This window comes from Protopterus annectens, chromosome 14.part0 (genome assembly GCF_019279795.1).
Source record: "Protopterus annectens isolate FY-2018-M chromosome 14.part0, PAN1.0, whole genome shotgun sequence".
NCBI classification, from domain to species: domain Eukaryota; kingdom Metazoa; phylum Chordata; order Ceratodontiformes; family Protopteridae; genus Protopterus; species Protopterus annectens.
The window spans coordinates 957,376,371-957,402,122 of NC_056748.1; the positions used below are offsets into that span (position 1 = coordinate 957,376,371).

General features: G+C 39.8%; 1 protein-coding gene across 1 annotated transcript in view; it reads right to left on the reverse strand.

Annotated features, from left to right (window-relative positions):
• LOC122789363 (tyrosine-protein phosphatase non-receptor type 13-like) overlaps positions 1 to 25,752 on the reverse strand; it is a 2,815,362-nt gene that overhangs the window by 2,055,144 nt on the left and 734,466 nt on the right. Inside the window, exon 15 of the mRNA XM_044056752.1 lies at positions 17,723 to 17,924. Within this exon, the coding sequence (XP_043912687.1) occupies positions 17,723 to 17,924 (202 nt within the window). The remainder of the gene's footprint in view (positions 1 to 17,722; positions 17,925 to 25,752) is intronic.

Sequence of the window (25,752 nt, forward strand, 5' to 3'; positions counted from 1 at the left end):
CTAAAACGCACTTCCGCCGGAGTCCTTTGAAAGTCTCTTTATCTACTACTTCTAGTATGTCGAGGGATCAGTTGCTAGTGTCCTCTCCAGCTCAACTGGTGAACCTGGGAATATTGAGGCAATGTTACAATTGCCTCATGTACACAGACAATCCTCTCCTTCTCCCACAAAACACAAATACATGCGAGAGATGCAACTATACGGCCAAACTGGAGGCTGAGCTCTCTCAACATAGGACTGGCAAGACCAGACAGGAGGAGAAGGTAACCACACACAATACATACCCAGTCACACATGGTACCATCACAACTTCAAATCATACACATACTCACACAAAGACATACTCGGAGGCTCTGATCAAAAATTTACCAAAACAGCAGAGGCCACCAAAGCAGACACCCAAACAACTACCACCTCATGACCCAACACATGCAACACATAGACCACACAGTCAGAGTGTCAAACAGTCACAGCCCTTAAGGCCAAACAAAATGCCAGACACACTTGTCATTGGTGATTCCATAGTCAGACACACTGACGTCCGCTCACCAGACTGAGTAAGGAGAAGGTCACAGTAAGCTGCCTGTCGGGCTAGAATCCGCCACATAACGCAAGCACTCAGGTCTCTCAACAGCAGGTACAAGTACGACTCAGTCATTGTCCACGCTGGTGTCAACGACCTGAGACGTACCTCCTTGGACTACATGAAAAGGGACATCGAGGAGCTCTCTGATTATGTAGCCCAGGCAGGTATGACCCTGACCTTGAGCAGTATCCTACCTTCACCTAGAATGATGCCACAATACAGTGATAAGATGATCAGCTTTAATAATTGGCTTAAATTCTGGTGTCATTCAAAGGGATCCAATGTCTTTCTGCCTGGGATGACATGCTGGACAAGCCACGCTGCTTCAAGGGACGGCTTGCACCTGTCACCCTGGGCTTCCGGATATTGGCAAAGGCTCTTGCCACCCCATAGTGCCTTTTTAGGCAAGGCTCAAATTCTAAACCTACCACCCTAGAACACCAAAAAGGAAAAAAACTAAGGGTAATGCTGCTCAATGCCAGAAGTCTCACTCTCAAGATGCACGCACTCGAGGCCCTTCTCAATATGGAGAACATCGATGTCTGTGCTGTGACAGAAAGCTGGTTCAAGGCACCTGAGAGCACCCCAGCACTAACAGGTTTCACCTCATATCATGCGTTCCGGCCCCAAAGTCCGGACAACACCAAGAAAGGTGGGGGGTGTCCATATTCATAAAGGACACCCACACCTCAAGGTTGGTGGCAACGCACGATGCATCGGAGACCATCCAGGTGCAATTAACCATAGGCAAGACTGCTCTGCAATTTGTAGAACCAAGACACTATCCTCCAAAAAAGGAAGCCAATCTGGTGGTCCCCTGCCATAAACAAACTGTACAACAGAAGGAAGAAACTGTTGCAAAAGAGAGTAAAATCCCATGAGTGGAGGAGCTCCCTGGTCAGCCTCAGTAAGAAGATGAGATCCCTTATAAGATCCTCCAAAGCTAGCTACAAAAACAAAATTGCCACTAATTCCAAGGAAAACCAAAAACCATTCTATAGCTATGTCAAGAATCTCAATGGCAACACCCAGAGCTGCTCTGAGTTACAGCACAAAGGCAAGAAAATTACAGAACCAACTGATATTGCCAACATCCTGGCAGATAGGTTCAGTGCTAACTTTAGCCCCCTCTCACCTCCTAAAGGGCCCATATCTATATAGGAAGAATGCAGAGTCCCTGTAATCACAACTACGCAGGTAAAAGCTGCACTCTCTAAAGCCAAAAACACGGCATCCATGGGACCGGACAACATCCCAGAATGCATTTTAAACGAACTTCAGAATGAACTGCCTCCCCACTTAAGCACCATGTTCAATAATAGCCTTGCAACAGGCTTTATGCCCACTGAATGGTGCACAGCAACAGTTATCCCACTCCACAAAGGGGGAGCCACCACTGATCCCGGGAACTATCGACCTATTAGCCTGATGAGCCTGGTCTGCAAGGCCATGGAACGTATCATCATGGAACTCATAAACAAAGCATTGGTAACCTCCAAACTCTGGATCCCACCCAGTTCAGGTTTGTGAAAGGCAGATCATGGCTCCTGATCCTGACTGACTTCTTTGAGGCAGTCACCAAAGCCGTAGATGAGGGTAAGATGGTTCACACAGCCTATCTTGACCTCACCAAGGCTTTCGACACCATCCCCCATTCTGGAATTATAGCTAAACTCACTAAACTAGGTATAAATCCCTATGTCACAAGATGGGTTGCCAACTGGCTCACTGACAGAACCCACACTGTAAAAGTTGCAGGCTCCAAATCTGACATCAAAGCGGTGACAAGTGAAGTACCATAGGGTTCCGTCCTGGGACCTCTCCTGTTTGGTATCTACTTCTCTGAAGTACAGGCTAACACAGAAGGCCTCAGGCTAATGAAGTTCGCAGATGACTGCAAACTAGGAGCCATAGTCAAGTCCCCAAATGATGTGGACATCCTACAGAAGGGCCTCGCTGAGACAGATGCCTGGCGTCAGAGCCATGACCTCAAGCTCAATGCCAAAAAGTGCAGTGTCATCCCCTTTGGTAAAAACTCTGTACCCATTAACTACCACATAGGCAGCAATCTACTTAACACCGAATGCGTGATAAGAGACCTTGGGACCCAGGTGGACAGTAGTCTCTCCTTTGATGGTCACATCGCCACAGTAGTCAGGAAGTCCTTCTACGTGGCACACCTCATCATAAAGGGGTTCTCATCCAGGAAAAAAGAGGTCATTGTTCCTCTCTACTCGACACTCATTAGACCTATTATAGAGTACAACGCCCCTTTTGGAATGTACCTCACAAGACATCTGCAGCAGCTGGAAATGCCACAGAAGTACCTCACAAAGGGGATTACTGGCCTCAAACAAATGCCCTACATTGACCACCTCAAAAAACTCCAGCTTTATTCCGTAGCATATCACTTACTCCGAGGTGATCTCTGCCTAACATATAAAACTATGTCAAACCCAGAGCTGTTGGACATGCTACACCTAAAGAAATCCCAATCCCTCCGAGCTACACTCTAGGGACCTAAACCTTGTCACCACAATAAACAGGACATGCTGGAGGGATAGATTCCTGTCCCAGAGACTTCCCATACTCTGGAACAGGCTACCCATCTATGTCAAGCAAAGTTCTTCATTAGCACTCTTCAAGAAAAATCTTGATGAGTGGATGGGAAATAGGAAATACACCCCGAGGATCACTTCTGTGTCTCTGCTCGACAGTGGCACAGGAAAATAACTTTCTTGGGTGGCATAAGCCAAGGAACCTTGTTGGCTAGGCTTACATAGACCCTTGGGCTGATAGCCTAGTACCTAACTATGAACCTATGAATGCATAAGCGAACATCCCCTTCCAAGGGAATGAAAGAGCGTACACTCTCCATGCTTTAGGATAGGGCATCCTGGAGAAGAAGGTTGGTAGTTGTCTGTTCATGGGGAGGCAAAAAGATCCACTTCTGGAATACCCCATCAATGAACCAGATCCAGAAACACATCCTTGTATAGCATCCATTCGTGGGACTGGGTCATGGTCCTGCTTAGAGACTCTGCCATCACATTCTCTGCTGAAGGAATGTAGATGGCCAGAATGTTGACTTGTCTCTCTAGGGTGATTCCCCATGTCTCCAGAGCCAATCTGCACAGGAGGTAAGACCTTGCCCCCTGTTTGTTGATGTATCACATCACTGTGGTATTGTCTGTGTGTCACCTCAGCACCCCAGGCAGGATACGATCCTTGAAGATGTGAAATGCTAAAATCAAGGCTCTCATCTCCTTGATATTGATGTGCTCCCTGTTTTGGTTCAGGGGTGTGTCTCTCACTTTCCATTCTCCCAAGGTTGCTCCACAACCTGTGTCCAAAGCATCTGTGTACAGGTCCTGACTGGGGGAAAAGGGGTTCCAGGAGCAGGCCCGGGTTGACCTGTGTTTGGGAAATCCACCAATGCAGCTCCCTGGAAAGGCATGGTAGCAGTGGAACCATGAACTCCAGGGGGTGAAGGTGTTGCTTCCAGACTTTTCTCAAGCACCACTGAAATTTTTCTTCATGTGAAGCCTTGCTAGAAGTACTATGGAGATGGTGGAGGCCATGAACCATAGGAGCCTAAGGAACTCCCAGGCTGACAGGGCTTTGAGAGGAAACATCCCCTTGAAATAAAAAGTGAGGGACAGAATCATGTCTAGAGAAAGGCAGGCCATTATTTGTCTTGTAAGGCTCCTGCATCCCGAAAACACATGATCCTGTGAGGGTTTCTAGAGGGACATAGTGAAGTGTAGGTGTTGCAAGACCAACTGAATAGCTGTCGCTTGAATCAGGATATCATCTAGGTAGGGGCATAGTTGGATCCCCCGAGTTCTGGCAAAGGCAATAGCTGGGGCTAGGCACTTTATGAACACTCTTGGGACCATAGATAGACCAAATGGCAAAGCACAGAACTGAAAATGTGCAAAACCCACTGAACAATGGAGGAATTTCCTGAATAGAGGATGGATTTGGATGTGTAGGTAGGTGTCCTTTATATCTAATTGACAGCAGGAAAGCCTGTGGGAGAATCAGGGGTAGAAGAGTAGGAAGTGTGAGCTTCCAAAAGGATGGGACCTGGAGGAAGGTGGTGAGGTGAGACAAATCCAAATTTGGTCTCCCGGGACCCTCTCTTCTGGGAACCAAGAACATCCTGGAATAAAAACCCTTTCCTCTTGATTGAATTGAGTCTTGAGAGAGAAGGTCCTGTAGTACTGTGGCAAAGGAATCCATTTGGTCTCGAGGGGGTTGTGAAATGTCTCTGAAGGTGAAATATCCCTGCTTTATAATTGAGAGGACCCAAGAGTCCTGGATAATCTCTCTCCAAGCCGGGCAGGGAAAGACACATGGAGAGAGGGGTGTCTGATTTAAGGGCTGGTAGTCACAGACTACCAGACTTGGGATAAAAAGGCTGTTTAGTAGCAGGAGTAGAGACAGCAGGCCTAGAAGGGGTATGTTTCCTTGCATCCTTTTTACCTTTGGATGGCATTTGTCTGGAAGGTCTCCTTACATAGAAAGTTTTGGCATGATAGTTCCTTTGGAAATATGGAACAGGGGAGACAAAAATGTGTCTGAGCTCCTGGAGTTCCTTACCCTTTTCCTGAAGGGCCTTAAAAAGTTCAGCAGCTTCTGACCCAAATAAGGATTTGTTGTCTAATGGAGCAGCCATAAGTTTTGACTTAATGTCAGCAGGGAGAGCCTGCAGTCTAAGCCAGGAGTATCTCCTGATGCAGACCCTGAGGCTGCAGCTCTAGAAGAAACCTCTACTGTATCATAGCTGCACAAATGTTTATTCATTTGAGTGCAGGAATGTAAGAGGCTAAAGATTTTGGCCTTAGCCAGGGAATCAGGGAGGTCACTCAAGTGTCTGATATCAGAAAGGAGGCCAATGAATATTTGGCCACATGTGTGGTAATTAATGTCTCACTACTACAGTGACAGAAGTGTGGACTTTTTTGCCTTGGTGCTCCATTAACCTACTCTCCTTGTCAGAGGAAAGGAGGGAGGTGGAAGGGAGTAATTTGGAGGTTTTATCTGTACCAGAGGGGTCTGCAGAAGGAGCCTTGAAGAGAAATGTTGCATCTTCAGGTACTTTGTAAAACCTGACTGGGTGCTTAGGGGCAGGGGGTTAAGAATCTGGGTTTTTAGATGCAGCTAGGAAGGCATCGAAGAATGCAGGATGCACAGGAGGAACTGCAGATGGGTTAGGGGACTCCATTTGTAATAGGTCATAATACCTCTTCTGGGTCTCAGTAACCTGGCTGCAGTCCCACTTAAAAAAAACCTTTCATCTGCACAATAGTTTCCCCAAAGGTAATATCTTCCCCTGGGGAATCAGTACCATTTGACTCCTCTTCTGGGGAAGCGTAGTCCAAAGGGGAGGCAATCTGTGAAGTATAAGCAAGGGATTCATTCCCTCATCTTCTTCAGATGGTAATCCACAACAAAAAGTGGCAGGACCCAGAAGGGGCAACTAATCCAACTTAGTTGCCATTTCTGGGTCCTACCAGTTTTTATTGTGAATTTTACAGTTTGTGATTGGTGTTTGTGAATTTCTTCAGAGGGTAAGTCAACCACAAGTTTACCCTTAGGGGTAGAAGCTGAAGGGGCCTGGGTCAGAGCAAGGGACTGTCGTAATTCCAGGAAGGTGTTAAGTAAGTCTTGAGTAAAGGCCTACCAGTCTGGTGCCTGTTCGGAGGGTGTGGACTTCAGAGAAGTAGCAAAATGCTTTATCATTTGCTTCTTTTTGTGAGCCTCTGACACAGGCATATCTGAGATGCAATGAAGGGATGGAGGGATGGATGCCGGATGGCACTCCACAACATATGACAAAACATCCTTGTGGACAATAATTTGGGAAACTCCACACGGGCCCTCAGAAATGATAAGCCTAGGTTCCCCCCAGTGCCCAATTCGGATGCCTGGGACGCCCTTTGGGATGTGCTGGCAGCTTCAACAATAGCTTCCTCGTGGGTACCCGCCAAAAGAAGATCCACAGATTCCGGCCTTCACTGGCCTTGAGAAGTATGGCAGAAAAAGTGCAGCTCTAGGATCAGGTCATGATTTTTTTGGCCTGTTGCTGACATGGGGTCCATGTCTTCAGTTAGGTGTTTCAAGTGTCAGTTCTCTAAATATAATTTTAACATGGCGAGATGACTCCTATGGGTTTTGGGGATGAAGGCCTGACAGATTTCACAGGAAGTGCGTTCGTGGTCTTGGCCTAAGCAGAACAGGCAGAGTTCATGAGAGTATTTATGTGGAATTTGCCTTCCACACAGACACTTCCCCTTTCTACCCGACATGAAACCCAAAACACACTAACAAAAATAATCAAAAGTCCTTATGGGGTACTTATCTGACTTTGGACAACATGAAGGCTCTTCTACAAGTGAGCAACAACTGCAGCTGGCAATCACACAGGCAGCAGAAAAGTTCTGAGGTAGATGTGTGCTGACGTCTGCTTTATACCCGGCGTCCATTTATGGCTGATGTACACCGAGTGATGCGGACTATCGCACGTACCTTCGCAGTAGCAGCTAACTTTTGTAGAATGGCCAGACATACGAGTCAACCAGAGGCAGACTCCCTAATATTATGGATAGAGCAGCATATGAATAGAAGGACATCCCATGATCTTCCAACCCACAACACCCCCCCCCAGCACCTTCTACTTCACAGCTAGGAATAATACTAAAATTAATGCTGATTCACAAACAAAACTACTACGAGTAATAATAGATAACTTAGGATTTGACCTACATATAGCACAAACGACTAAGAAAGTTCACAAAAAACCGGGCACTCTTTACAGAAATAAAAAGTAACTAACTAGCACCTCTAGGGTTGCCATTGCTAGAAACCATATTTTATCAACACGTCTGTATGCTTCCCAGTTCTCAGCAACCGTAAAAAGACAGATTTAATTAAAGCTGAAACATGCTACAGTAAAATAGTTAAATTTGCAACTGACTGCCCACATCATGCCCACCACTGTCACTCATTAAAAAACTCTCCTGGTTAGAACTCCCACAACTTCTATCCTATAACCAATTAACCTTAGCACACAAACTTGTATATCAACCTGAAAAAACCCTGCCCTTTTAAATATTCTCTAGTCCCATACCACAAATCGAAGTCTTTGGTCAACAAATAAATCTCTACTACAAGTGTCCAAATCCACTAATATGGCAGGGTACTCCTATTTTCTCATCATGTAGCAACAACATGGAATTCACTACCTCACACCATCAGAACTAGCACAAATACCAACCAATTCAAGATTCTTTAAAATGATCTTAATAACACCTGGCTTTGCTCCTGTACTACTCCAGGCTAACTAGTTTTAATATTTTATGGTCATCATTTTTCTTCTTTCCTGACCACCTCATAATCTATATTCTCTCTCATGTCTAGATAATCTCTAACCTCATCTGTTTCTATCCAATTACCCCCCCTACAAACACTTCCTGAGCTTACTTGAGAAACTACAATGTCTACACTACAATAAGGAATTATATCAGATGATTATATAATACAAATGTCTGCTATAACAACATAAAACATAATTTCAGGTGTGCTGTATGTCTTGTATATTTTTTGTATAATTTCTTGTATACGTTTTGTATAATGTCTTGTATAAGTTTTGTATAATCTCTATATGTGGAGCTTTTCTCACTGGGCCTCCACTGAGAATGGGTTTTACTCCAGTTGGACTTTCCCGGTAAACAAATGTAAAATAAATACATTATTCATAAGATTCTTCCTATTAATTCTAGTATTACAAGCAATGTTGACTAGATATAAAAGAATTACTGCACATTTAATTTGAATGTGTGCTTTTACCATTGTGAGCTGCTGTTCTCATCTAAACTTCATATTCTGACATTAAAATCTGATTACTGCATGTGAAAAAGCCAACACACAGCACAAAATAGCTGCTAATTTCCTCTGCAAGTTTCTCATTAATTCTTTTAAACTGTTCTAATCAGTAAGAAACATCTAATTTTGCTTCTTTCCATTAATATGTACAATTAGAGTTAATAACACTACAGCATAAGCTATTCTATGTCAGCAACAGTGCAGTATAAAACAGTATTATACCTTTTGTCTTACCAATTATTCACTTCTTAGAAAAGAAAAAAAGGTGTTATTTTGACTAGATTTATATATATATATATATATATATATATATATATATATATATATATATATATATATATATATAGATATACTTGAAAAAAGAAAGAAAGAAAGAAAAATTAAAGTTATTTTCTCTTTTCATAGTAAGACGTTGACCGGTTCGACTCTAAGCTAGAGCGTCTTCTGCGTGGAGACATGCGTGAATTGGCGTACCTTCGTTGAAGGTTGTGCGTCAGGGCTGGCAACTCGGCACGTAAAAATCAACTGCCAATCATTAGCGGACCAGAGGTCCGCTGTGGTGACCCCTAACCGGGAAAAGCCGAAAGACACAACAACAACAGACATCAGTGATTAACTTTGACCTAGATTTTCTTCAGGACAGCTCGAGGCAGGAAGAATCCAGCATTCAGACACAAATGGAACATTCTTTTTTCACAAGCTTTCTTCAAGTGTCAGTTGCTTCATAAATAACATGTGAAAAGAATGTGTTACACAGGAACAAAGAAAACAAAATCACCAGCAATCTGACATTTTGAATTAGCATATTACTTAGATCTGATATTCAGTTAACCCAGCAATGTGCATATTAGGCAAATTCATAAAATAAAATAAAATTCTTAACTTGTATAAACTTAAAGTTACAAATTCTTTTGCTTATAATTTAATGACATTCTCTTACAGAAAGTATTTAACATTTATGCACATTTTGTTTTTCCAATTAGCTTGTATCACCTATAAAAACTGACCTTGCTAGTTAATGTTAACTATTTCATGTTAGACGTTTCATCTTGTATTCATTTATAATGTTATTTACTGCATGTTCTATTGCAATATTGGAGCTTTTCTCCTCGGGCCTCCACTGAAAAAGGGACTCTGCCCAGTTGGATTAACCCAGTTAACAAATGTCAAAAAAATAATAATAAATACATTTAGAAATACACTTATAAGGTTAGTTAAATAAAACATATTAAATATTTCACTGTAAATATAGTAAAACAGTAAAACTAACCATGTATATTCCTCATCATGAAAAATATTTTAGCTTAAAATATAAATATATACTTAAATATGTTTTGAAGCTTAAAGTCCAGTACAAACCCTTTACTTAAAGGGCAAATCGACTGTTTCAGAAAATAAAAGTCCGGCAATCAGAGAATGAAAGTTACTTGTTTTTATTTATTTTTTTGTTTGTTTTTTAAAGCAGTTTTCCAGGAATTCAACTAACTCTCTCTCTCTTTGGGATATACTGTTCTACTCCATTTCTTCAGTATTACGGATTCTTTGCTGTTAGCAAATGTAGATGCCTCCTACAGTGTGTTAAAAATCTTGGTTTCTTCAGAAAGAAATACAAATTGGCTTTAATATTGTTCTTTTTAAGTTCCTTGACCAGTGGTCAACAGGACTTTTTTTGCTTATTAATTTACTGGAATAATCACTGTCAAATCTGTCTACATGCTCACCAATGTTAAAAGGTGGGCTGGACCATGCTGTTTTTAATATTTTATTTTATTTTTCTAAGCTAGCCATGAACTTAACTATAATTGAACATGGTGGTGAGTTTTCCTTCTTTGAAGGTGCCCTCAGGGATCTATGTGCCCTTTCAATTTTAAAAGATAAAGTTTCAGATAGATTTAATGTTTGATGTAGCCAGGTAGTTAAGAAGTTAATCATAATGTCTCCCTCATACTTTTTGAGTATACCATAAATTCTAATGTTATTTCACCTCAGTCTATTTTCTAAATCATTGAGTTTTTTCTATTGGACAGCTATTTTGTTTTTAAAAGAAATTCAGTCTGAGACTCACCTTCAGTTATTCTTCCTTCATGATCATTTAAGGTTTCTTCCATACTGCTGATTTGTGTACTTTGTTATTTCATAAGCATTTCTAAATGTTCCATCTTCTTTCTGGTCTCTTCTTTGAAACTTTCTAGTTTGATATCCACTTTGTCTATTTTAAGTAAGCCATCCTGCATACTAGATATTAGTGACTGTATATTTTTTAACACAAGAATCCTGAGTACCATTTCATGAGTGGCTCATGTTGAAGTCTCTTCCCTCCTAACCAAGTAGATGAAATTCTGACAGAAGAATTACAGCTTTTGAATAGCTTGAAACTATAAATCTTAAATCTTTTCTATGAGCACTAGTAAATAAAATTAGCAAACGGGTATCTCAAAATTTTAGTTTTTTGATTATATTTTTTGTCAGAGAAAAGTTTTAGTCATAGAGATTTCACCAGTTGCTGCTCAGATAGCCATCTTGGCCATACTCCCCTTATTATTTTTTCTGTCAGAGAAAAGTTTTCAGTAACAGAGCTTTCACTAGTTGCTGTTCTCATTTAGCCATCTTGGCCGTGCCCCTTCACCAGTGGGATTCTGAGTACTCCCCGCTGTTTAAAAGACCAGCAATGTTTTACCAGCTGAAAAGAACAGTAGTCCTGTGTTGCACTGTAGGAGTTTTGATGAATACATCAGTGCTGGTTCTTATACCAAGCCGATGGCTACTGATCAAATGCTTCAGACTACTGCTGCTGCTGTCGTTAAGGGGATGATGGTTCATAGTGATACCAAAGATAGGGTTGCCACCTTTTCAAATGGCCATAGGGGGACATTTTCAGGACACACATCAGATTTTACAGGCCGATACATACCCATGGTCAGTACAAAGGATAGAACTTTACTTTTTTGCCTAAATAAAAGCTTATTTTTGTAGCAGCTTAGTTGCTTATTCTGTTTCTTGTAACATTTAGGTATTTTAGATACAGAAATAACTATTTTATGCAACAATTACATAAAATATGGGACATAATTATGTCCTACAATCTCAGGACATTTGCCATTTTTAATATTTTTGGTCAGGACACAACCACCCAAAGAGGGACTGTCCCCCATAAAGTGGGACAGGTGGTAACCTTAACCAAAGACTACTCTACCTATTAAGCAGATAACCAGGGAGGAAGAGCTTGAGGTGTTTCATATTATGTAAGAACATTATAACTTCTTGTACGGATGGGACTGGAGTGACTGAGTTAGAATCCTTTCAGCCCAGTTAACTGGCAAATCTCTAAAGGCTTTCATGGCCATGGAGGGGACTGAATATCAGGATTAAGATAAAGCTAAAAAAAACACTATCAGCTGACGCTGGCATTAGCTTGGCCATTCAGCTGAGATCTTAACTCTATAGCTGTGTCAGTGGGGAGTTTTACTGGGGATCTGGGGAAAGAGGGAGAAACCAGCCCCAGACTGACTGATATCTGTATGCTCTTAAGGGAAATTGAACTTTACTGTGTGTGTACTTGTCATCCTCCCAATGTGTACGCCCCCCCAATGTTGCCAGTGGTGAGGATTGAGGCTCCTTGATTACTGGACCAGTGCAGGGGTGTCAGAGAAACATTAGGTAGACTGAGGTATAGAACTTGTATAGACTTGCATTAAAGAAAATAGAGGTAGTGGTAGTTTTTTAGGAAATGGAAGTTCTGTAGGAAAGAGAGTAGGTAGAAGGTGGAGTGGAGGGTGGAAACTCTAGTTCTTGTTCATCCCTCTGTGTCCTCTACATGAGTATGTACTTATCTTATTGCTGCATTTTCTAAACAATTATGCACTAATAATTGATGTACTAATTCATTTTTGTCCTAACTCCACACAGTAAATCATTTTATAACTCAAAGTACAGGTAAAAAGTGGGAGCTTATTTATTTATTTCTTCTCCTTAATCTCTGGTTACATATTCCCTTGTTCTGCTCGGTTTCATCCTCCTATTGTGCTTTTTATGTTTATTTGACTTATTTGGAGGTCATTCAGCACTGAGTTTCCTTAGAGTCAGTCTGTCATGAGGAAGAAGACTCTGCCTCCTGTGTTAGCAGTACAAGCACTGGTGTCTCTCTGTTTCCTTAAGAAGGGCAAATGATAATATTCTTTTGTGTTGGTTCTTAGATCATTTACTTCCTTTTTTCAGTTTATTTTTAAGAACTAATCCATAGAACACTCGTTACATTTAGCGGTCCTTTGTTTTGGCTAAGCAGGAATATTGCTGAGGTTGTTTTGAATGTTATCTTCTATCTCAGTATACAGTACCTTGTTTATTTTTGTTGCTCTCCATTTGTCTGAGAGACTAAACATCACACTGTTTCTTTTTCTTTTCTACACTCACCCTTTGCAAAAGAGGTAGCATCAGTTTTACATTTTAAGTTATCTATCGTATGTGTCATTTCCTTGCTTACACAACAGCTGCCTAGTTCCTTCCCATGTTTCACTCTTCCTCTGTCTTGTAAGGCCTAGTCAAGTCTTTATTATTGTTACATTTCTCCTTTTCAGCACTTTCTTGCTGCTTATTAGAATTCACCATTACTATGCCTTTCTGTTTTAACTTGATAGTAAGTTTAGAATCGGGAATTTTCAATAGTTTTTAACTTCATGTCCTTGGACTACGCCTGCTCACTGATTTGTTTCCTTCTCCCCAGTTGTTTTAGTCATTTCTCTTCCCTGTCCTACAATGTTTTCTGGCTCCATGACACATATGCTCCATTCTAATACCTACAAATTGCAGGATTTTACCATGCAACTCCCTTCCCACTGCTGGTTCTACTTTTGCAGGCTTTTCTACTATAGGTATATGCTGACAAAGCTTTTCAACATGTAGGTTCTTTCCCTCTCTCTCTCCATGTATCCTCAAACAAATTATGTATTGTACATTTAGAGCTTTTTAACACCACATTTTGTTTTTTGTTGGATTCATGCATTCTTGCATGTCACCCTGGTGGCTCTTCCTACTCCTTTTTCCAGGTTTGACACATGCCGGCAACCCTAAGCTCCACCATAATAATTTGGAATTTAGCTGGCTGACTCCCTGTAGCCACAGATCCCCCTCAGACTCCTCCTGCCTTGTACTGCAAATACTTAGCACAAAGGCCTCCCTATCATGGTAAGGTTTCATGTTAACATGGTACAATTTATGCCCCTGACTCCTGCCTAGCAGTTCTACCATCTAGTTCACATCACTGACCTTCCTTACCACCTTGAAGGGACTCTCCCAAGCTGCCTGCAGCTTGTTGTGCCTGACAAGAATGAGAACCATTCCCTGCTGCCCCATAGCATACTCTCTAGCTCGAGTGTTCCTGTCATACCAGACCTTTTTCTGCTATTGGGCTTCTGCCAGATTCTCCTGGGCCAAGCCCATCAGTTCCCTAAGCCTTGCCCTGAAGTTTAGGATATATTCCACAACTGACCCCTTGTGGGATTCACAATCACCCTCCCACTCATCTCGAGGTCCTTGAGGTCTAGGTATACCAAAAAGGCCTGGGGAAGAAGAAGAGGGAACCAGGTTTGAAGGACAACATCCAAAAGGAAGGGACCTTTAGAAAGGTGTTAACATGAGAACGGCCCAGAATGTGTCTCCACGTGCCTTCCTTCCTGACAACCAGGAACATCCTGGAATAAAAAAACATTATCTTCCAGGGCAATGTTTGCAACCTGAATGGTGCCCTGAGCCAGAAGAGCCTGAAGCAGTTCTGGAAATAAAGGAATCTCTTCCTCAGGAGGTTGAGGGATTCCCACAAAAGGATGAAGGGATTTTCAAATCATGGAATATCCTTGCTGGATAATGGACAAAACCCAAGAGTCCTGAGTGACCCTTAACTAACTGGGAAGGGACAGGGAAAGACAAAAGGATAAAGGAACCTGGCTTAGGGAAAGGGGAAGCAAACTGTCAGATAGAACCTAGTTTGTCTTGAAAAGGAGGTTTATGAGAAGTAGTTACTGGAGTAGTCTTAGCAGGGGAGTACATGCCTAAAACCCCTTTTTACTCTTGAGAGGAGGGCAACACTGTACACAAAGGCAGATTTGGATGGATAATTCCTCTGAAGGTTAGGGACAGGAGAAACAAAAATGTTTCAATGTCTACAAGGCCTTGCCTTTGTCCTGGACGAACTTAAAAAGCTCAGCAGCAGCACAGCCAAAAAGGTTCTTATTATCCAGAGGGGTATCCAACAGTTTAGCTTTAGTGTAATCAAGTAAAGGCTGAAGACAAAGCCAAGAGTAACATCTCAAAATAGAACCAAGTGCAGCATTCCTAGAAAAAGCATCAACTGCATCATTAACTATATTTAACAGAGTGATGAACCAATAAAGAAAGGGCTGAGACCTTCCCTTTACAATCACGGAGTTCAGAAAGAGCCTAAGAAGCTTGAGAAAGAATGGCTAACACATACCTGGTTATATGAGTCTGGTAATTAATTGCTCTAAAGGCCAGAGTGGCAGCAGTATAGACCTTTTTGCCTACATGTTTCCTGGCTGTACTATCTTTATCAGAAGGAAGTACTTTAGTAGATGGCAAAAATTTGGGTTTGTCAAAAGAGACAGACACTACAGAAGGATCAGCAGGAGGACATTTGTACAAAAGTTTACAATCAGGCACCTCGCAAAATCTATCAGGTTTCTTAGAGGTTGGAGGGTGAGAATGAGGCTGCTGAAAAGGTATCCAACAGGGCGGCCAAGACTGGAGGAACAGCAGAGGGTTTGGGAGACTCCATCTGGAGGAGGTTCATAATATCTCTTTTGAACAACAGAAACTTGAGAATAGTCCCATTTGAAATATTCCATCACTTGAGAAATAGTGTCCCCAAAAGAGAGTTCTATGGGAGAATCTGAACTAATAGAATCATTTTCCTTAGATCCATAATCCAAATTAGGAGGGAATTGAAAGGAATATGCCAAAGACTCTTCCCCAGAATCCAAGTCCTCTTTGGAGGACTCTTGCTCTCTAAGCCTCTTAACAGGAGTAAATAACCAGGGAGCAGGCACAGACACACCTTTTGGAGGCTTTAAAGCCATTAAACAATCCCTATGTAAAATCCTGCATTCACATTGGGTATTTTTAACAGCAGGGGAAATATGCTTAGTTTTCCATTTTTTTTTTCTTTTGACGGACATCTGCCCGAAAACCTAGGAGGTTCAGACCCTTACCAACACTTGACCAATGCTGCAGGAATCTCTTCCCAAACTAGAATTTGCATTATTCTCTGTCCCTCAAATATAATCAGATGAGGTTCTCCCACAATGTCTGGAATGGACATTTGTAAAGCCTCAAGAGGACGTGTGAGAAGTCGGATCCATGCTGGCCTCCTATGGGGCTGCAGCAGAGGAATCTGAAACAACTGGACAATCCTTTGGGCTTTTACCAGCCTCAAGAGAGGCATCTTGGGGGATGTGGGACAGAAACCGAAACAGAACTGAGTATTTTGGCCTTGACTTTTGGGATGGGAAGACTCTGCCACAGCACCTTCAGCCAACAATTTCATATGCTGGTTCTCTAGATAAATTGACAAGGAGGAGAGATGTGTACATAGGATCTTGGAGAAAAGCACATGACAGATAGAACACGGTGTAGGTTCATGCGAAGCACCCAAACAGAACAGACATTGCTCATGACAATCCTTATGGGGAATCTGCCTACCACACTGACATTTTCCCTTTCTGGATGACATAAAAACCCAGAAGAAAAGTAGGAGGAGATAAGAAGAAGCCCCAATGGGGCACTTAACTGAAACACAGCCGGCACAGAAGAAACAGCATTCAGACTGAAATGCAATGATGGCATTTGGACTAGCAGCAAAGAAGTTCTGTGATATGTATGTTTGTGCATCACCTTTATGCTGTACACTGTGCATGGGGAGCATATGTGTGTTGTATGACATCTATAAATTCCAAAGGCTTTGGTATACTGTCCAGACATTACGGTACCCTTGGCAGGAGATCCCTTATGTAAAGAATTCTGCAACAATGATATAGAAGGACATCAGTATATATACTGAATTTAAATACTGTGAGGTGCTTATAGTAATCCCCCTCCTATGAATCCCCCAGGTAATGCAATATAGTATGCTATATCTGTCCTAAACCCTGGGACTATGAGAAACAGAAGAAATGATACCTGATAGACAAGACAAAAGTATCACAAAGAAATTTAGATCAGGTTGGAGGGGAAGTGAAATGATATAACTCAAATGACCTTAGTATCACTGCTTGGGAGGGAATTGCAAGCTAGGCGGCCCAAGTCCCCCTAAATTTTGATAATCATAGTGGAGGGATAACGATCCCAGTGTCATATTTGGTGTCCACAGAAACTTAGGGTTCCATTTATGTAGCTGCACCATAAGAAAGTATACTGGAAGACCCTGAATAATATAAAGAACCTTGAAATATAGAAGCATTTTTAGCACAAGAAGCTTTGTTTCAAAAGGTATGGGGCATTTGATCCATTCAATGAGCATTTCATCAAAGAGATTCAGTATAACTTGAAGGTTAAGCTCTCACTAAAGCAGGAGTGAGCTCTAACAATAGCCCTAAATATTTAAAAGCCTGGAGATTAACATCAAAATTAAACTGCACTAGTTTTCCAGCCTTAGGGGTAAGCTGTCTCCCATCCTTAAGGGAAAAAATATTAAATCACAGGGAAAACTGGTACTTCATGAGCAACAGAATTGCTCACTGAGACTCCTTACAATCAGGGCAAAAAAAAAAAACACGAACTGTAGCCAATCTCACTTGAGACTTCAAAGTAATCAAGTAGTTATAACCTGTTTAGAAATCAATACGTTTTTGAAAAATAAAAAAAAATAATGTGTGTGTATGTGTGTGTGTGTGTGTGTGTGTGTGTGTGTGTGTGTGTGTGTGTGTGTGTGTGTGTCAGACACACACGGACATTGCCAACCTCGGTGAAGTACTTAGCTTTTGTTTCTTCTTTGCTTATATTTAATAAACATGATTTTCTAAGATGTAAGAAGTTATATTATCCACAGACATAAGTGACCAATTCTGAAAAACACATGCACTAGAGTAGAAACTGGAACTAAAAAGGATAAACACAGCTGACACTGTGAATTAGCAGGAGTATTCTACACAATTGTCCATCTTTCTTCAGTCATCAAATGAGGAATAAAGCCAGCAGAAACAGAACATTTTTCCACAATACATGCACACATGCAATTACCTGGACATATTGCTTCCACTCCTGATCATAGCTTCGACATCCATAATGAAGTCGTCACATGACTTGCTTGTCAATGGAGCGTGTAAACCTTCAGTACTGGCACAGTGCAGTACAGCCGCTGACTGAGATAGCCTCTTCATCACATTAAAATGAGGATTAGGAAATGTATATCTTCTTCCTATTGTCGACCACTCATCTTCATCTGCAAATTAAAGTATATATGTGTTTTTCAATACTGCATCACATCTGTAATAATAGTGGTGGCACAAACTTTCAACAAAATTTATATAAAAATGCATGCTTCTGGTCATACCTGACATTCTCCCTTGGTTGACAACAGAAATGTAGGTGGTGCAACCAGCATCTTGTGCCAGTGTCATAAACTAGGGCCCCACCTAGAAAAAAAAGGACTTCTGCAAAACTTGCATGATATTTTCTGCATTACTCAATCAGTGCTGTCAACCCCTGTCAAGCTCTTCAAGTGAAGAGCAAAAAAGCTGCTGTTTCTGCTACTGGCACACCAACCAGGTAAGCCTGATGCACAATGCACCCTCTCTCTCCTGCCCCAGCCATTCAGGTCCTATTTCTGTGCCGTGCCCCCAACCCTCCATCCTCACATTTTAGTAAAAATAAAAAAATGTCTTCTTTTAAACTGTAGCCAACTGCTTGCTACAAATGTAACAAACTGTTGCTACAGTTTATACCCTGCCTGCACAAAGCCCTAGAATGCTCATGTTTTAGTTAAAAAAAAATTCTTATTTTAAATTACAGTTTAGACCACACATGGAGTGCTATAGTGCCCAGGTTTGTCCACAAATGCAATACTGACTTTTAAAAGCCACTATTTCTCTAAAGAGAGATTGTAATGTTGCATGTCTGACTGCAACACACACTACCTGCAGTGAAACTAAATAATTGATCGAGTTTTTAGACTTGCAACAGAGAAAAAATTCAGTTTTCTCCCATAGAAAATGCACACTCTGTAGGTATGAAAATGTTGAACACAAAAGCATGGAACAGCAAGAAAAGTAGGCCAAGATGTCTGGCTGCTACATTTCAACTTCAATTGAAAATTGGCTTTTGGGGTGAATTATTTTCTGTTAAATGTGGTTCCCATAGCAACAAAAACACAAACTCATGCATGTCTGCATGCACACTGACAGGAAATGTGCACCCTCATAAACATGCCAGCATGCAAACATACATATCTAGCACCCCTGTAGTGATCCATCTTATAATTTTAAACATCTGTTTTTATCCCCCTGAAATACTTTTTATTGTGAATGCTACCTACTGCTGTTTTACACTGCTTTTAATGTTTTGTGCTTAAGGTATTGTAATTTTGTCAAGTATAATAAACATGCCAGGGAGTTAGCATGTCCATTTTATTGCCCTTCAAACTAAATCAGTGATTGTAGAACTATATTGCGTCAATTTAAAAGATCTGATTGCCAAATTAGCCAATAACAATGTTACGAACAGTAAAAAAAAAATAATGCACATATTACATATGATTTAGACAGAAAAAGTATAACACTGTGGTGCTGCGGTAGCGTTGTCACCTCACAGTAAGACGTTGTCCTGTTCGAATCTCAGCTAGAGCGTCTTCTGTGTGGAGACATGCGTGAATGGGCGTACCTTCGTTGAATGTTGTGCATCAGGGCTGGCAACTCGGCACGTAAAAATCTACTGCCAATCATTAGCGGACCGGAGTTCCGCTGTGGCGACCCCTAACCGGGAAAAGCCGAAAGACACAACATCACAGATTATTTTACTTTCCATTTCTGAATATATCATTATACTTTTCTGAGTCTTCTCACAACAGACAAAATCAAAGTATTTTGAGTTCACTTAGAATGTTTCTTAAACTGTGTAGTTAAGAAGCATATTAATTACTTACATACACAGCACTTTTGATAACTGAGAGCCATGATTAACCTTTGAGAGATTTTTATGATGAAAAATGTATAGCTGTAAAAGTAAAATTACCACAAAATTAGATGTTCAAATGTCCACAACTTGACATAAAAAAAAAAAAACAGACGAAATAACAAGAGGTATGGAGGGAGTGACCTGAGAAATCTTTCCTCACAAGAAGGAACTGCAGATAAAACATTCCTCATAGTTTCACAATTAGTCAGAATAAAGTTAAACATAGGAGTCTGTCAATTCAAAATTCTAAAAATTAGAAGCATACACTTTTTTTCCCCAGACTTATCAATTGTTTTACCATTCTTGTCAGAAGGGGGAAGGATTAGAATGAACAAAATAATGCTTGGCAGCAGGTGAATTAATCAATGTTAAGGCTCACATGAGTGTATAGAAATTAGAAAGACTGAGGAACTTTGTACATTCATCTGCTTTCGTAGGTGCACCAGGCTGGTTATCAGGGAAACCACAGCCTATGAAAAAATATCCTACAATGCAGGCAGCATGGTGTGGGAATGGGGGTGGGGGTCTGGGAATTCCATTTGTAACATTTCATAGCATTTTATGAGGGACTGAGAAACCTCAGTGTTCTACTACTGAAAACACTTGCACATTCTGTAAACAGTCACAGAAAAAGAATCCTTGAAAGGGAGATTGAGATAACATGCTATCCTCACAGTGTAAATCAGAATTCTGAAGAGAAACTATCTGTCCTATCATATTCTTTTCCAAATTTAATTTCTTGAATCTCTTCAGGAAAACAGGAGTTCATTTTTTTCTTACTAGAAACCACCTGAATAAGAAGGGTCACTAGCCTCTACAACTCCCTGACTTTACTGCTGCCTAGTGAAACTGGAAAAGATATATATGTGTAATTTTCTGTTTCTTTTTGACAGGAAATAAAGGCAGACAGGACTTTTAATAGCAGCAACAGCTTCCTGAGGGATAAGCGCAACATTCTGGTTAAGGACACCTTCCCTGCACCTTCTCTCAACACCAACAAAAGTGGCACTCCATTGCCCACTAAGGGAACCCAACAGCCACAGAGGATGTGGATAACTCTTGATCCACAGTGGCTGTATGGCAACACCAGAGGAATCTGAGGAAAAAGACAAGTGGTCTGTGGAACTAACTTTGGCCACAGCACAGTCACCCACCCGATGTTGATGCAAGTTACTAGCCCGATTTGGTGGTAAAGGCCATTTAGTTGACTTTCTTTGTGGCTGAAAGAATGACCAATCACAGAACCAGTAGTTTGTTCCATAGTCAAGCTGAAAATGGTGCATCTTTCCTATGGAAACTAAGTAACACAAGCAGGCAAGATTTCAGAAGTAATATAAAGTGTTTTTTCCTAATAAAAAAACAGCATGAAGCACTATAATGCTCTTTACCAGCTCCAAGAAATGTAAACACAGTTTCTTCATAGAAAGATTAGTTTTTAGAATGTTTAAATAAACTTTTAAACTGCCCAACATAAAAGTATGCTCCCGTTTAAAAGTACAGCAAACCAGTATGACAGTCAATAAACATGCACATTCCTAGCTTAAGGTTCATACTCTCCCACACAGGAAAGGAAAATTAAACATTAAAATAGTATGTGGAAGTTTTTTTTCCCCAAAGGAAAATGCCAGCAATGGAACAGAACAAGCAGATTTTCCACAGCCAATGGAAGAGCACTTTCTTTGATGTCAGGAAAGCTTTGAAGGGCTTTGTAACTGAACCTCTCTTTTTAGTAAGCTCAGTTTATGCTAACAGTTTGGACACATGGACGGTACCTTGAAGCTGTGGGAGCTGGCCAGCTGTTATATCCTATGTGGGATATAACCTATATAACTTAGGCTACTGCAGCAGTGATCAATATGAAGAACATTAACAGAATTAAAAAATATATTTTATACAATATTTCAATACCAGCAGTTGTACATTATAATTACTTCCTTTTTTGGACAATGTTAGCTACAGCAAGAAAAAGAAAACAATTGTTAAAAGAAACAGAATCTAAATTTACAGCTTTTTATTGCTCCTTCAGGACATCAATAAAAACAGAATAGGAAATTGGACAAATAAATAAAAAGAAAGTTTCAAATTCTGGCCAAAAATAATAGCAATTCAGAACACATGTAACAATGATACCACATAAAATGAATGAATGATGAATTTCATGTTTTATATACGTTATTATATGGTACTTGCGTATTATCGCAACCAGATTTTCACGGTTGCGGTAATACGCTTGTTGGCTCAAAAAATGGATTGTGGGAATAAAATAAGGTTGAATGTGATGTTTTCTGTTGGGAACAACCTTGTTTGTCCCAAATTCATAAGCTAAATTTACACGGAAATGTGAATCTTGCTTTGCGTACTTCAACATTGGTTGCACTGCTGTTGTACTGAAAATGAATCAAGGACGCCAGAGAAATGTTTCTTTGTACTGCTGGTGTACTGTGAGTATGAGTATTACAACACTGACTGTTCACTTGTAAGAGAATAAGACATGTGGAGCAGCACCTTTTTTGGGTAAATAAACTTTTATTTAAAAAAAAACTATGCAAAATAATATAAGTAAGATGGAATAACAGATTAAACAATTAAAAAGAGGTAAACGTCTTCTACGATGGCGGCTAAACTGAATATGACATGTGGTGTGAGGTTGTAGTATGATAAATATGTATGTAGTATTTGACAGCACTGGATTTAATTTTTTTTGGGATACTAGTCAGTCTTGCAATGTTTTCTGGATGTTTTGTATAGCATTTGACAGCAGCATATTTATTTTTTGGAGAGTAGTTACTCTTGCAATGTTTTCTGGAGGTTTCACTTTAACAACATTTATCGGCTCACGGCTTGAGATATGGAACATGTGTTACACTTAACTGCTATAGGAAAATGTATTTTCAGTGATATGATGTTGGGGAAATGGCATAGCTTGAAACAAGCACTCATTTCTTACATATTATACTGTCTTTCCTATCTAAACAATGATTTTTAATAACGTTAACACTGTCAGTGTAATTCGGTATATATCTATAGTTACATTGACACACCAGGAAGCAAGTGGTGTTAGAGCAAAAATCTTTTTGCGATAATACATAAGAACCTATTATATTTATGGATAATACATACGGATTAAGATTATTTTACGTAAAATGGTTATATTATAATATTATACAAGAGCCACAAACAGTATGATGAAATTACTTCAAGATATGTGTGATGTTTGTTTTTCCCGTGTGTGTGTGTGTGTGTGTGTGTGTGTGTGTGTGTGTGTGTGTGTGTGTGTGTGTGTAAGACTTTTAATGTTACAACTAATAAAATCTTATGAAAAAGAAAAATATTAACAAGCTTAAAAGTACTGTATATACTAGCACGGCAGGTATCATGAGATGTTTGCTCTTACTACAAGAGCACATTGTGATTGGTTTAAATTGCTGCATGTGTCACTGCACTTCTTTCTCAGGACTGATGGTAGGGTATGCAGTTTTACAAACCTGCCAGAAAGAAAGTGAAACAAGGAACATGTTGCTGTCCTTTTGAATTCTGTAGTATAAGCTAGTTTTAAAATTATGTGACAATATACAAAGAGTTAATTCCTACTGAAATACAGTCTGTTTAATACTGCGTCAGCTTCTCTCCTAAGATACCAGATAAAGAATTGTAAGATTTTCATTAAGTATCTAGCATTACATATGTTACTGAGTTCTTAAGAAAAAAATATAAGAACATGAAGCATTCTAATTACATTACTTCTTTATATACAATATTAGTCATACACCAGTGATATTCTAAGAACCGTTTCCCTAAACAGTCTGGGTGGCAGCCAAGATACGTTTTTGTAATTCTCCTACTTAATCCCAAAGTATAAGGCACCATGCCTGGAACAACAAATTAATTTATTATAAAGCGCTTTTCGTCCACACCAAATAGTCAAATTTCATCAGATACAAGTACTTCATTTACAAGAAACAGTTTAAATAACCCTCTCAGTAAGTCACATGATATCCCAGCTAAAACTTTAAAGTGCTAGTCACATCTATTTAAGAAATAACAGCGTATATTTAAAATAACCATGTTAATAATTCTAAATCCACAATTACAGTAGTTAAAACAAAAAATATGTTAAACTTCTGTCCAACTATCCCCAGATACTATACAGTCAGAGGAGTCAATACATGCTTCAGAATGTAACTTTAGTCTAGGTTTTGTCACAACATTTAGCTTGGACTTAGCTACATTAGAGATATAGTTTGCAAAAATTGGAATATTCTCACGGAAGACAAGGAATTAGTAGCGAAATTGGGGCCTTCTCCTAAATTTATTTTGAGAAGAGCTACCAATTTTAAAAATCTGTTCAAACAAAACACTAAATCCAACTCAATTTATGCACGAATGAAGCAATGAGGGAATTGCTGTTACTGTAGATGCATGGATGTGGGGCCTCACAACAATAGTGAACAATAATAAGATAACCTTTAGAATGAAACACAACTGTAACTCTATGATGGTGGTTTATTTAGCAAAGTGTCAGTTGTGTGAATCATTCTACACAGGCAAAACAGAAAGAAGACTTAAGGATAGAGTCTACGAACATGTATGTAGTATCAGTAGACAAAAAATGGAAAATGGTTTGGCAAAGCATATCTTTATGAATCCTGAGTACACATTTAAATTTCGAGTTATAGATCAGGTGGCACAGAATCCTAGGGGAAGCCCCATCCAGTTAGAACTCGAAAGACTAGAACTTATTTGGCAAATTCGATTAAATGCCTACATCCACCCAGCACTCAATATGTGTTCCCTAATGTGTATTCTGAAATCAAAAAATCTAATGAGATAGTATTGGGGACCTTTCCCCTAAATATACTTTTACATTTTTAAGTTTTATACTCATACTCACTGCTCTATTAAATTGTTGGACAGAAGTTTAACATATTTTTGTTTTAACTACTGTAATTGTGGATTTTAGAAATATTAATATAAATGAAAAAAATACCCACAGCAGCCAAAGGTCGCTTAGTTGAATAAATAGTTGCAGTACAGCAAAAATTGTCCAAATCACCTCCACAGCTGACACCATGCAAAGATTTATTATGTATAAAAAACAGAATAAGCGCTTTCACACAATACATGCTTCATCAGCTCCAACATTGCAAAACAATTAAAACAGTTTAAATAATAAAATTAATTAAAAACAACCAATTAAAAACTACCACTGATCATTGATGTGACCTGCACTTCTTTAATATTGGTTTTAAAGGTACAGAAGCATTAATCCCTTGGGATTTGTCTGCCTGCATCCTAATTATCCACATAGTTTCTGCAAGTTCTATCCTGTTATTAAAATCTCCTCCCCTATTATCTATGGAAACCAGTTGTAAAACCATAAATTCAAAATCATGACCCGGGTATGAGGATATGTGCTTAGCTAGTGCGTTAAGTACATTATTACGTCTAATGTCCCCTTGATGTTGTAGGATACGCTCCTTGAGCATCCTAGAAGTCTTTCCTACATAAAAAGAAGTACCAAATAAACTATTTTCAATTTACAATCAGCATAAAATCTTGATGTAAAAATAAAATCAAGCTTGGGATGTTTATAACCATTATCTCTTGAAATGAAACTACAGGCCTTACAGCTCCTGAAGGCAAATGTACCTAACCTATCAGAAGCAACAGAAGGTATACTTGTAGTCTTGTAACAATGGTGCCTCTTAAGAGACAAATTGTTCTTAGAAGTGTAGCTAGGTCCATCTCCTACAATGCTTCTGATCTGCTTATCCGACATTAGAAATCGGTCAATATTTATTCACGGTGTCACAAATATGATGAATATTATTATCATAGGTCAAAGGTAGTCTGAGGACATTATTATGCTTAGAGTCATTCATGTTGATATGACCCTGAGTCCCAACTATCCTATTAAAATAAGGTTTACTTTTGGTATCATGCAACATATCAACTTCCAACAAAGTCTTATCCAATACATCCTGCTTATATCCCCTCTTGAGTAAATCTTCCCCTAATCTGGGCATAGCTTCCCTATATTCAGTCTCTTCTGTATGTAACCTAGACATTCTCAGGTATTGGCCCTTAGCAATGTTATT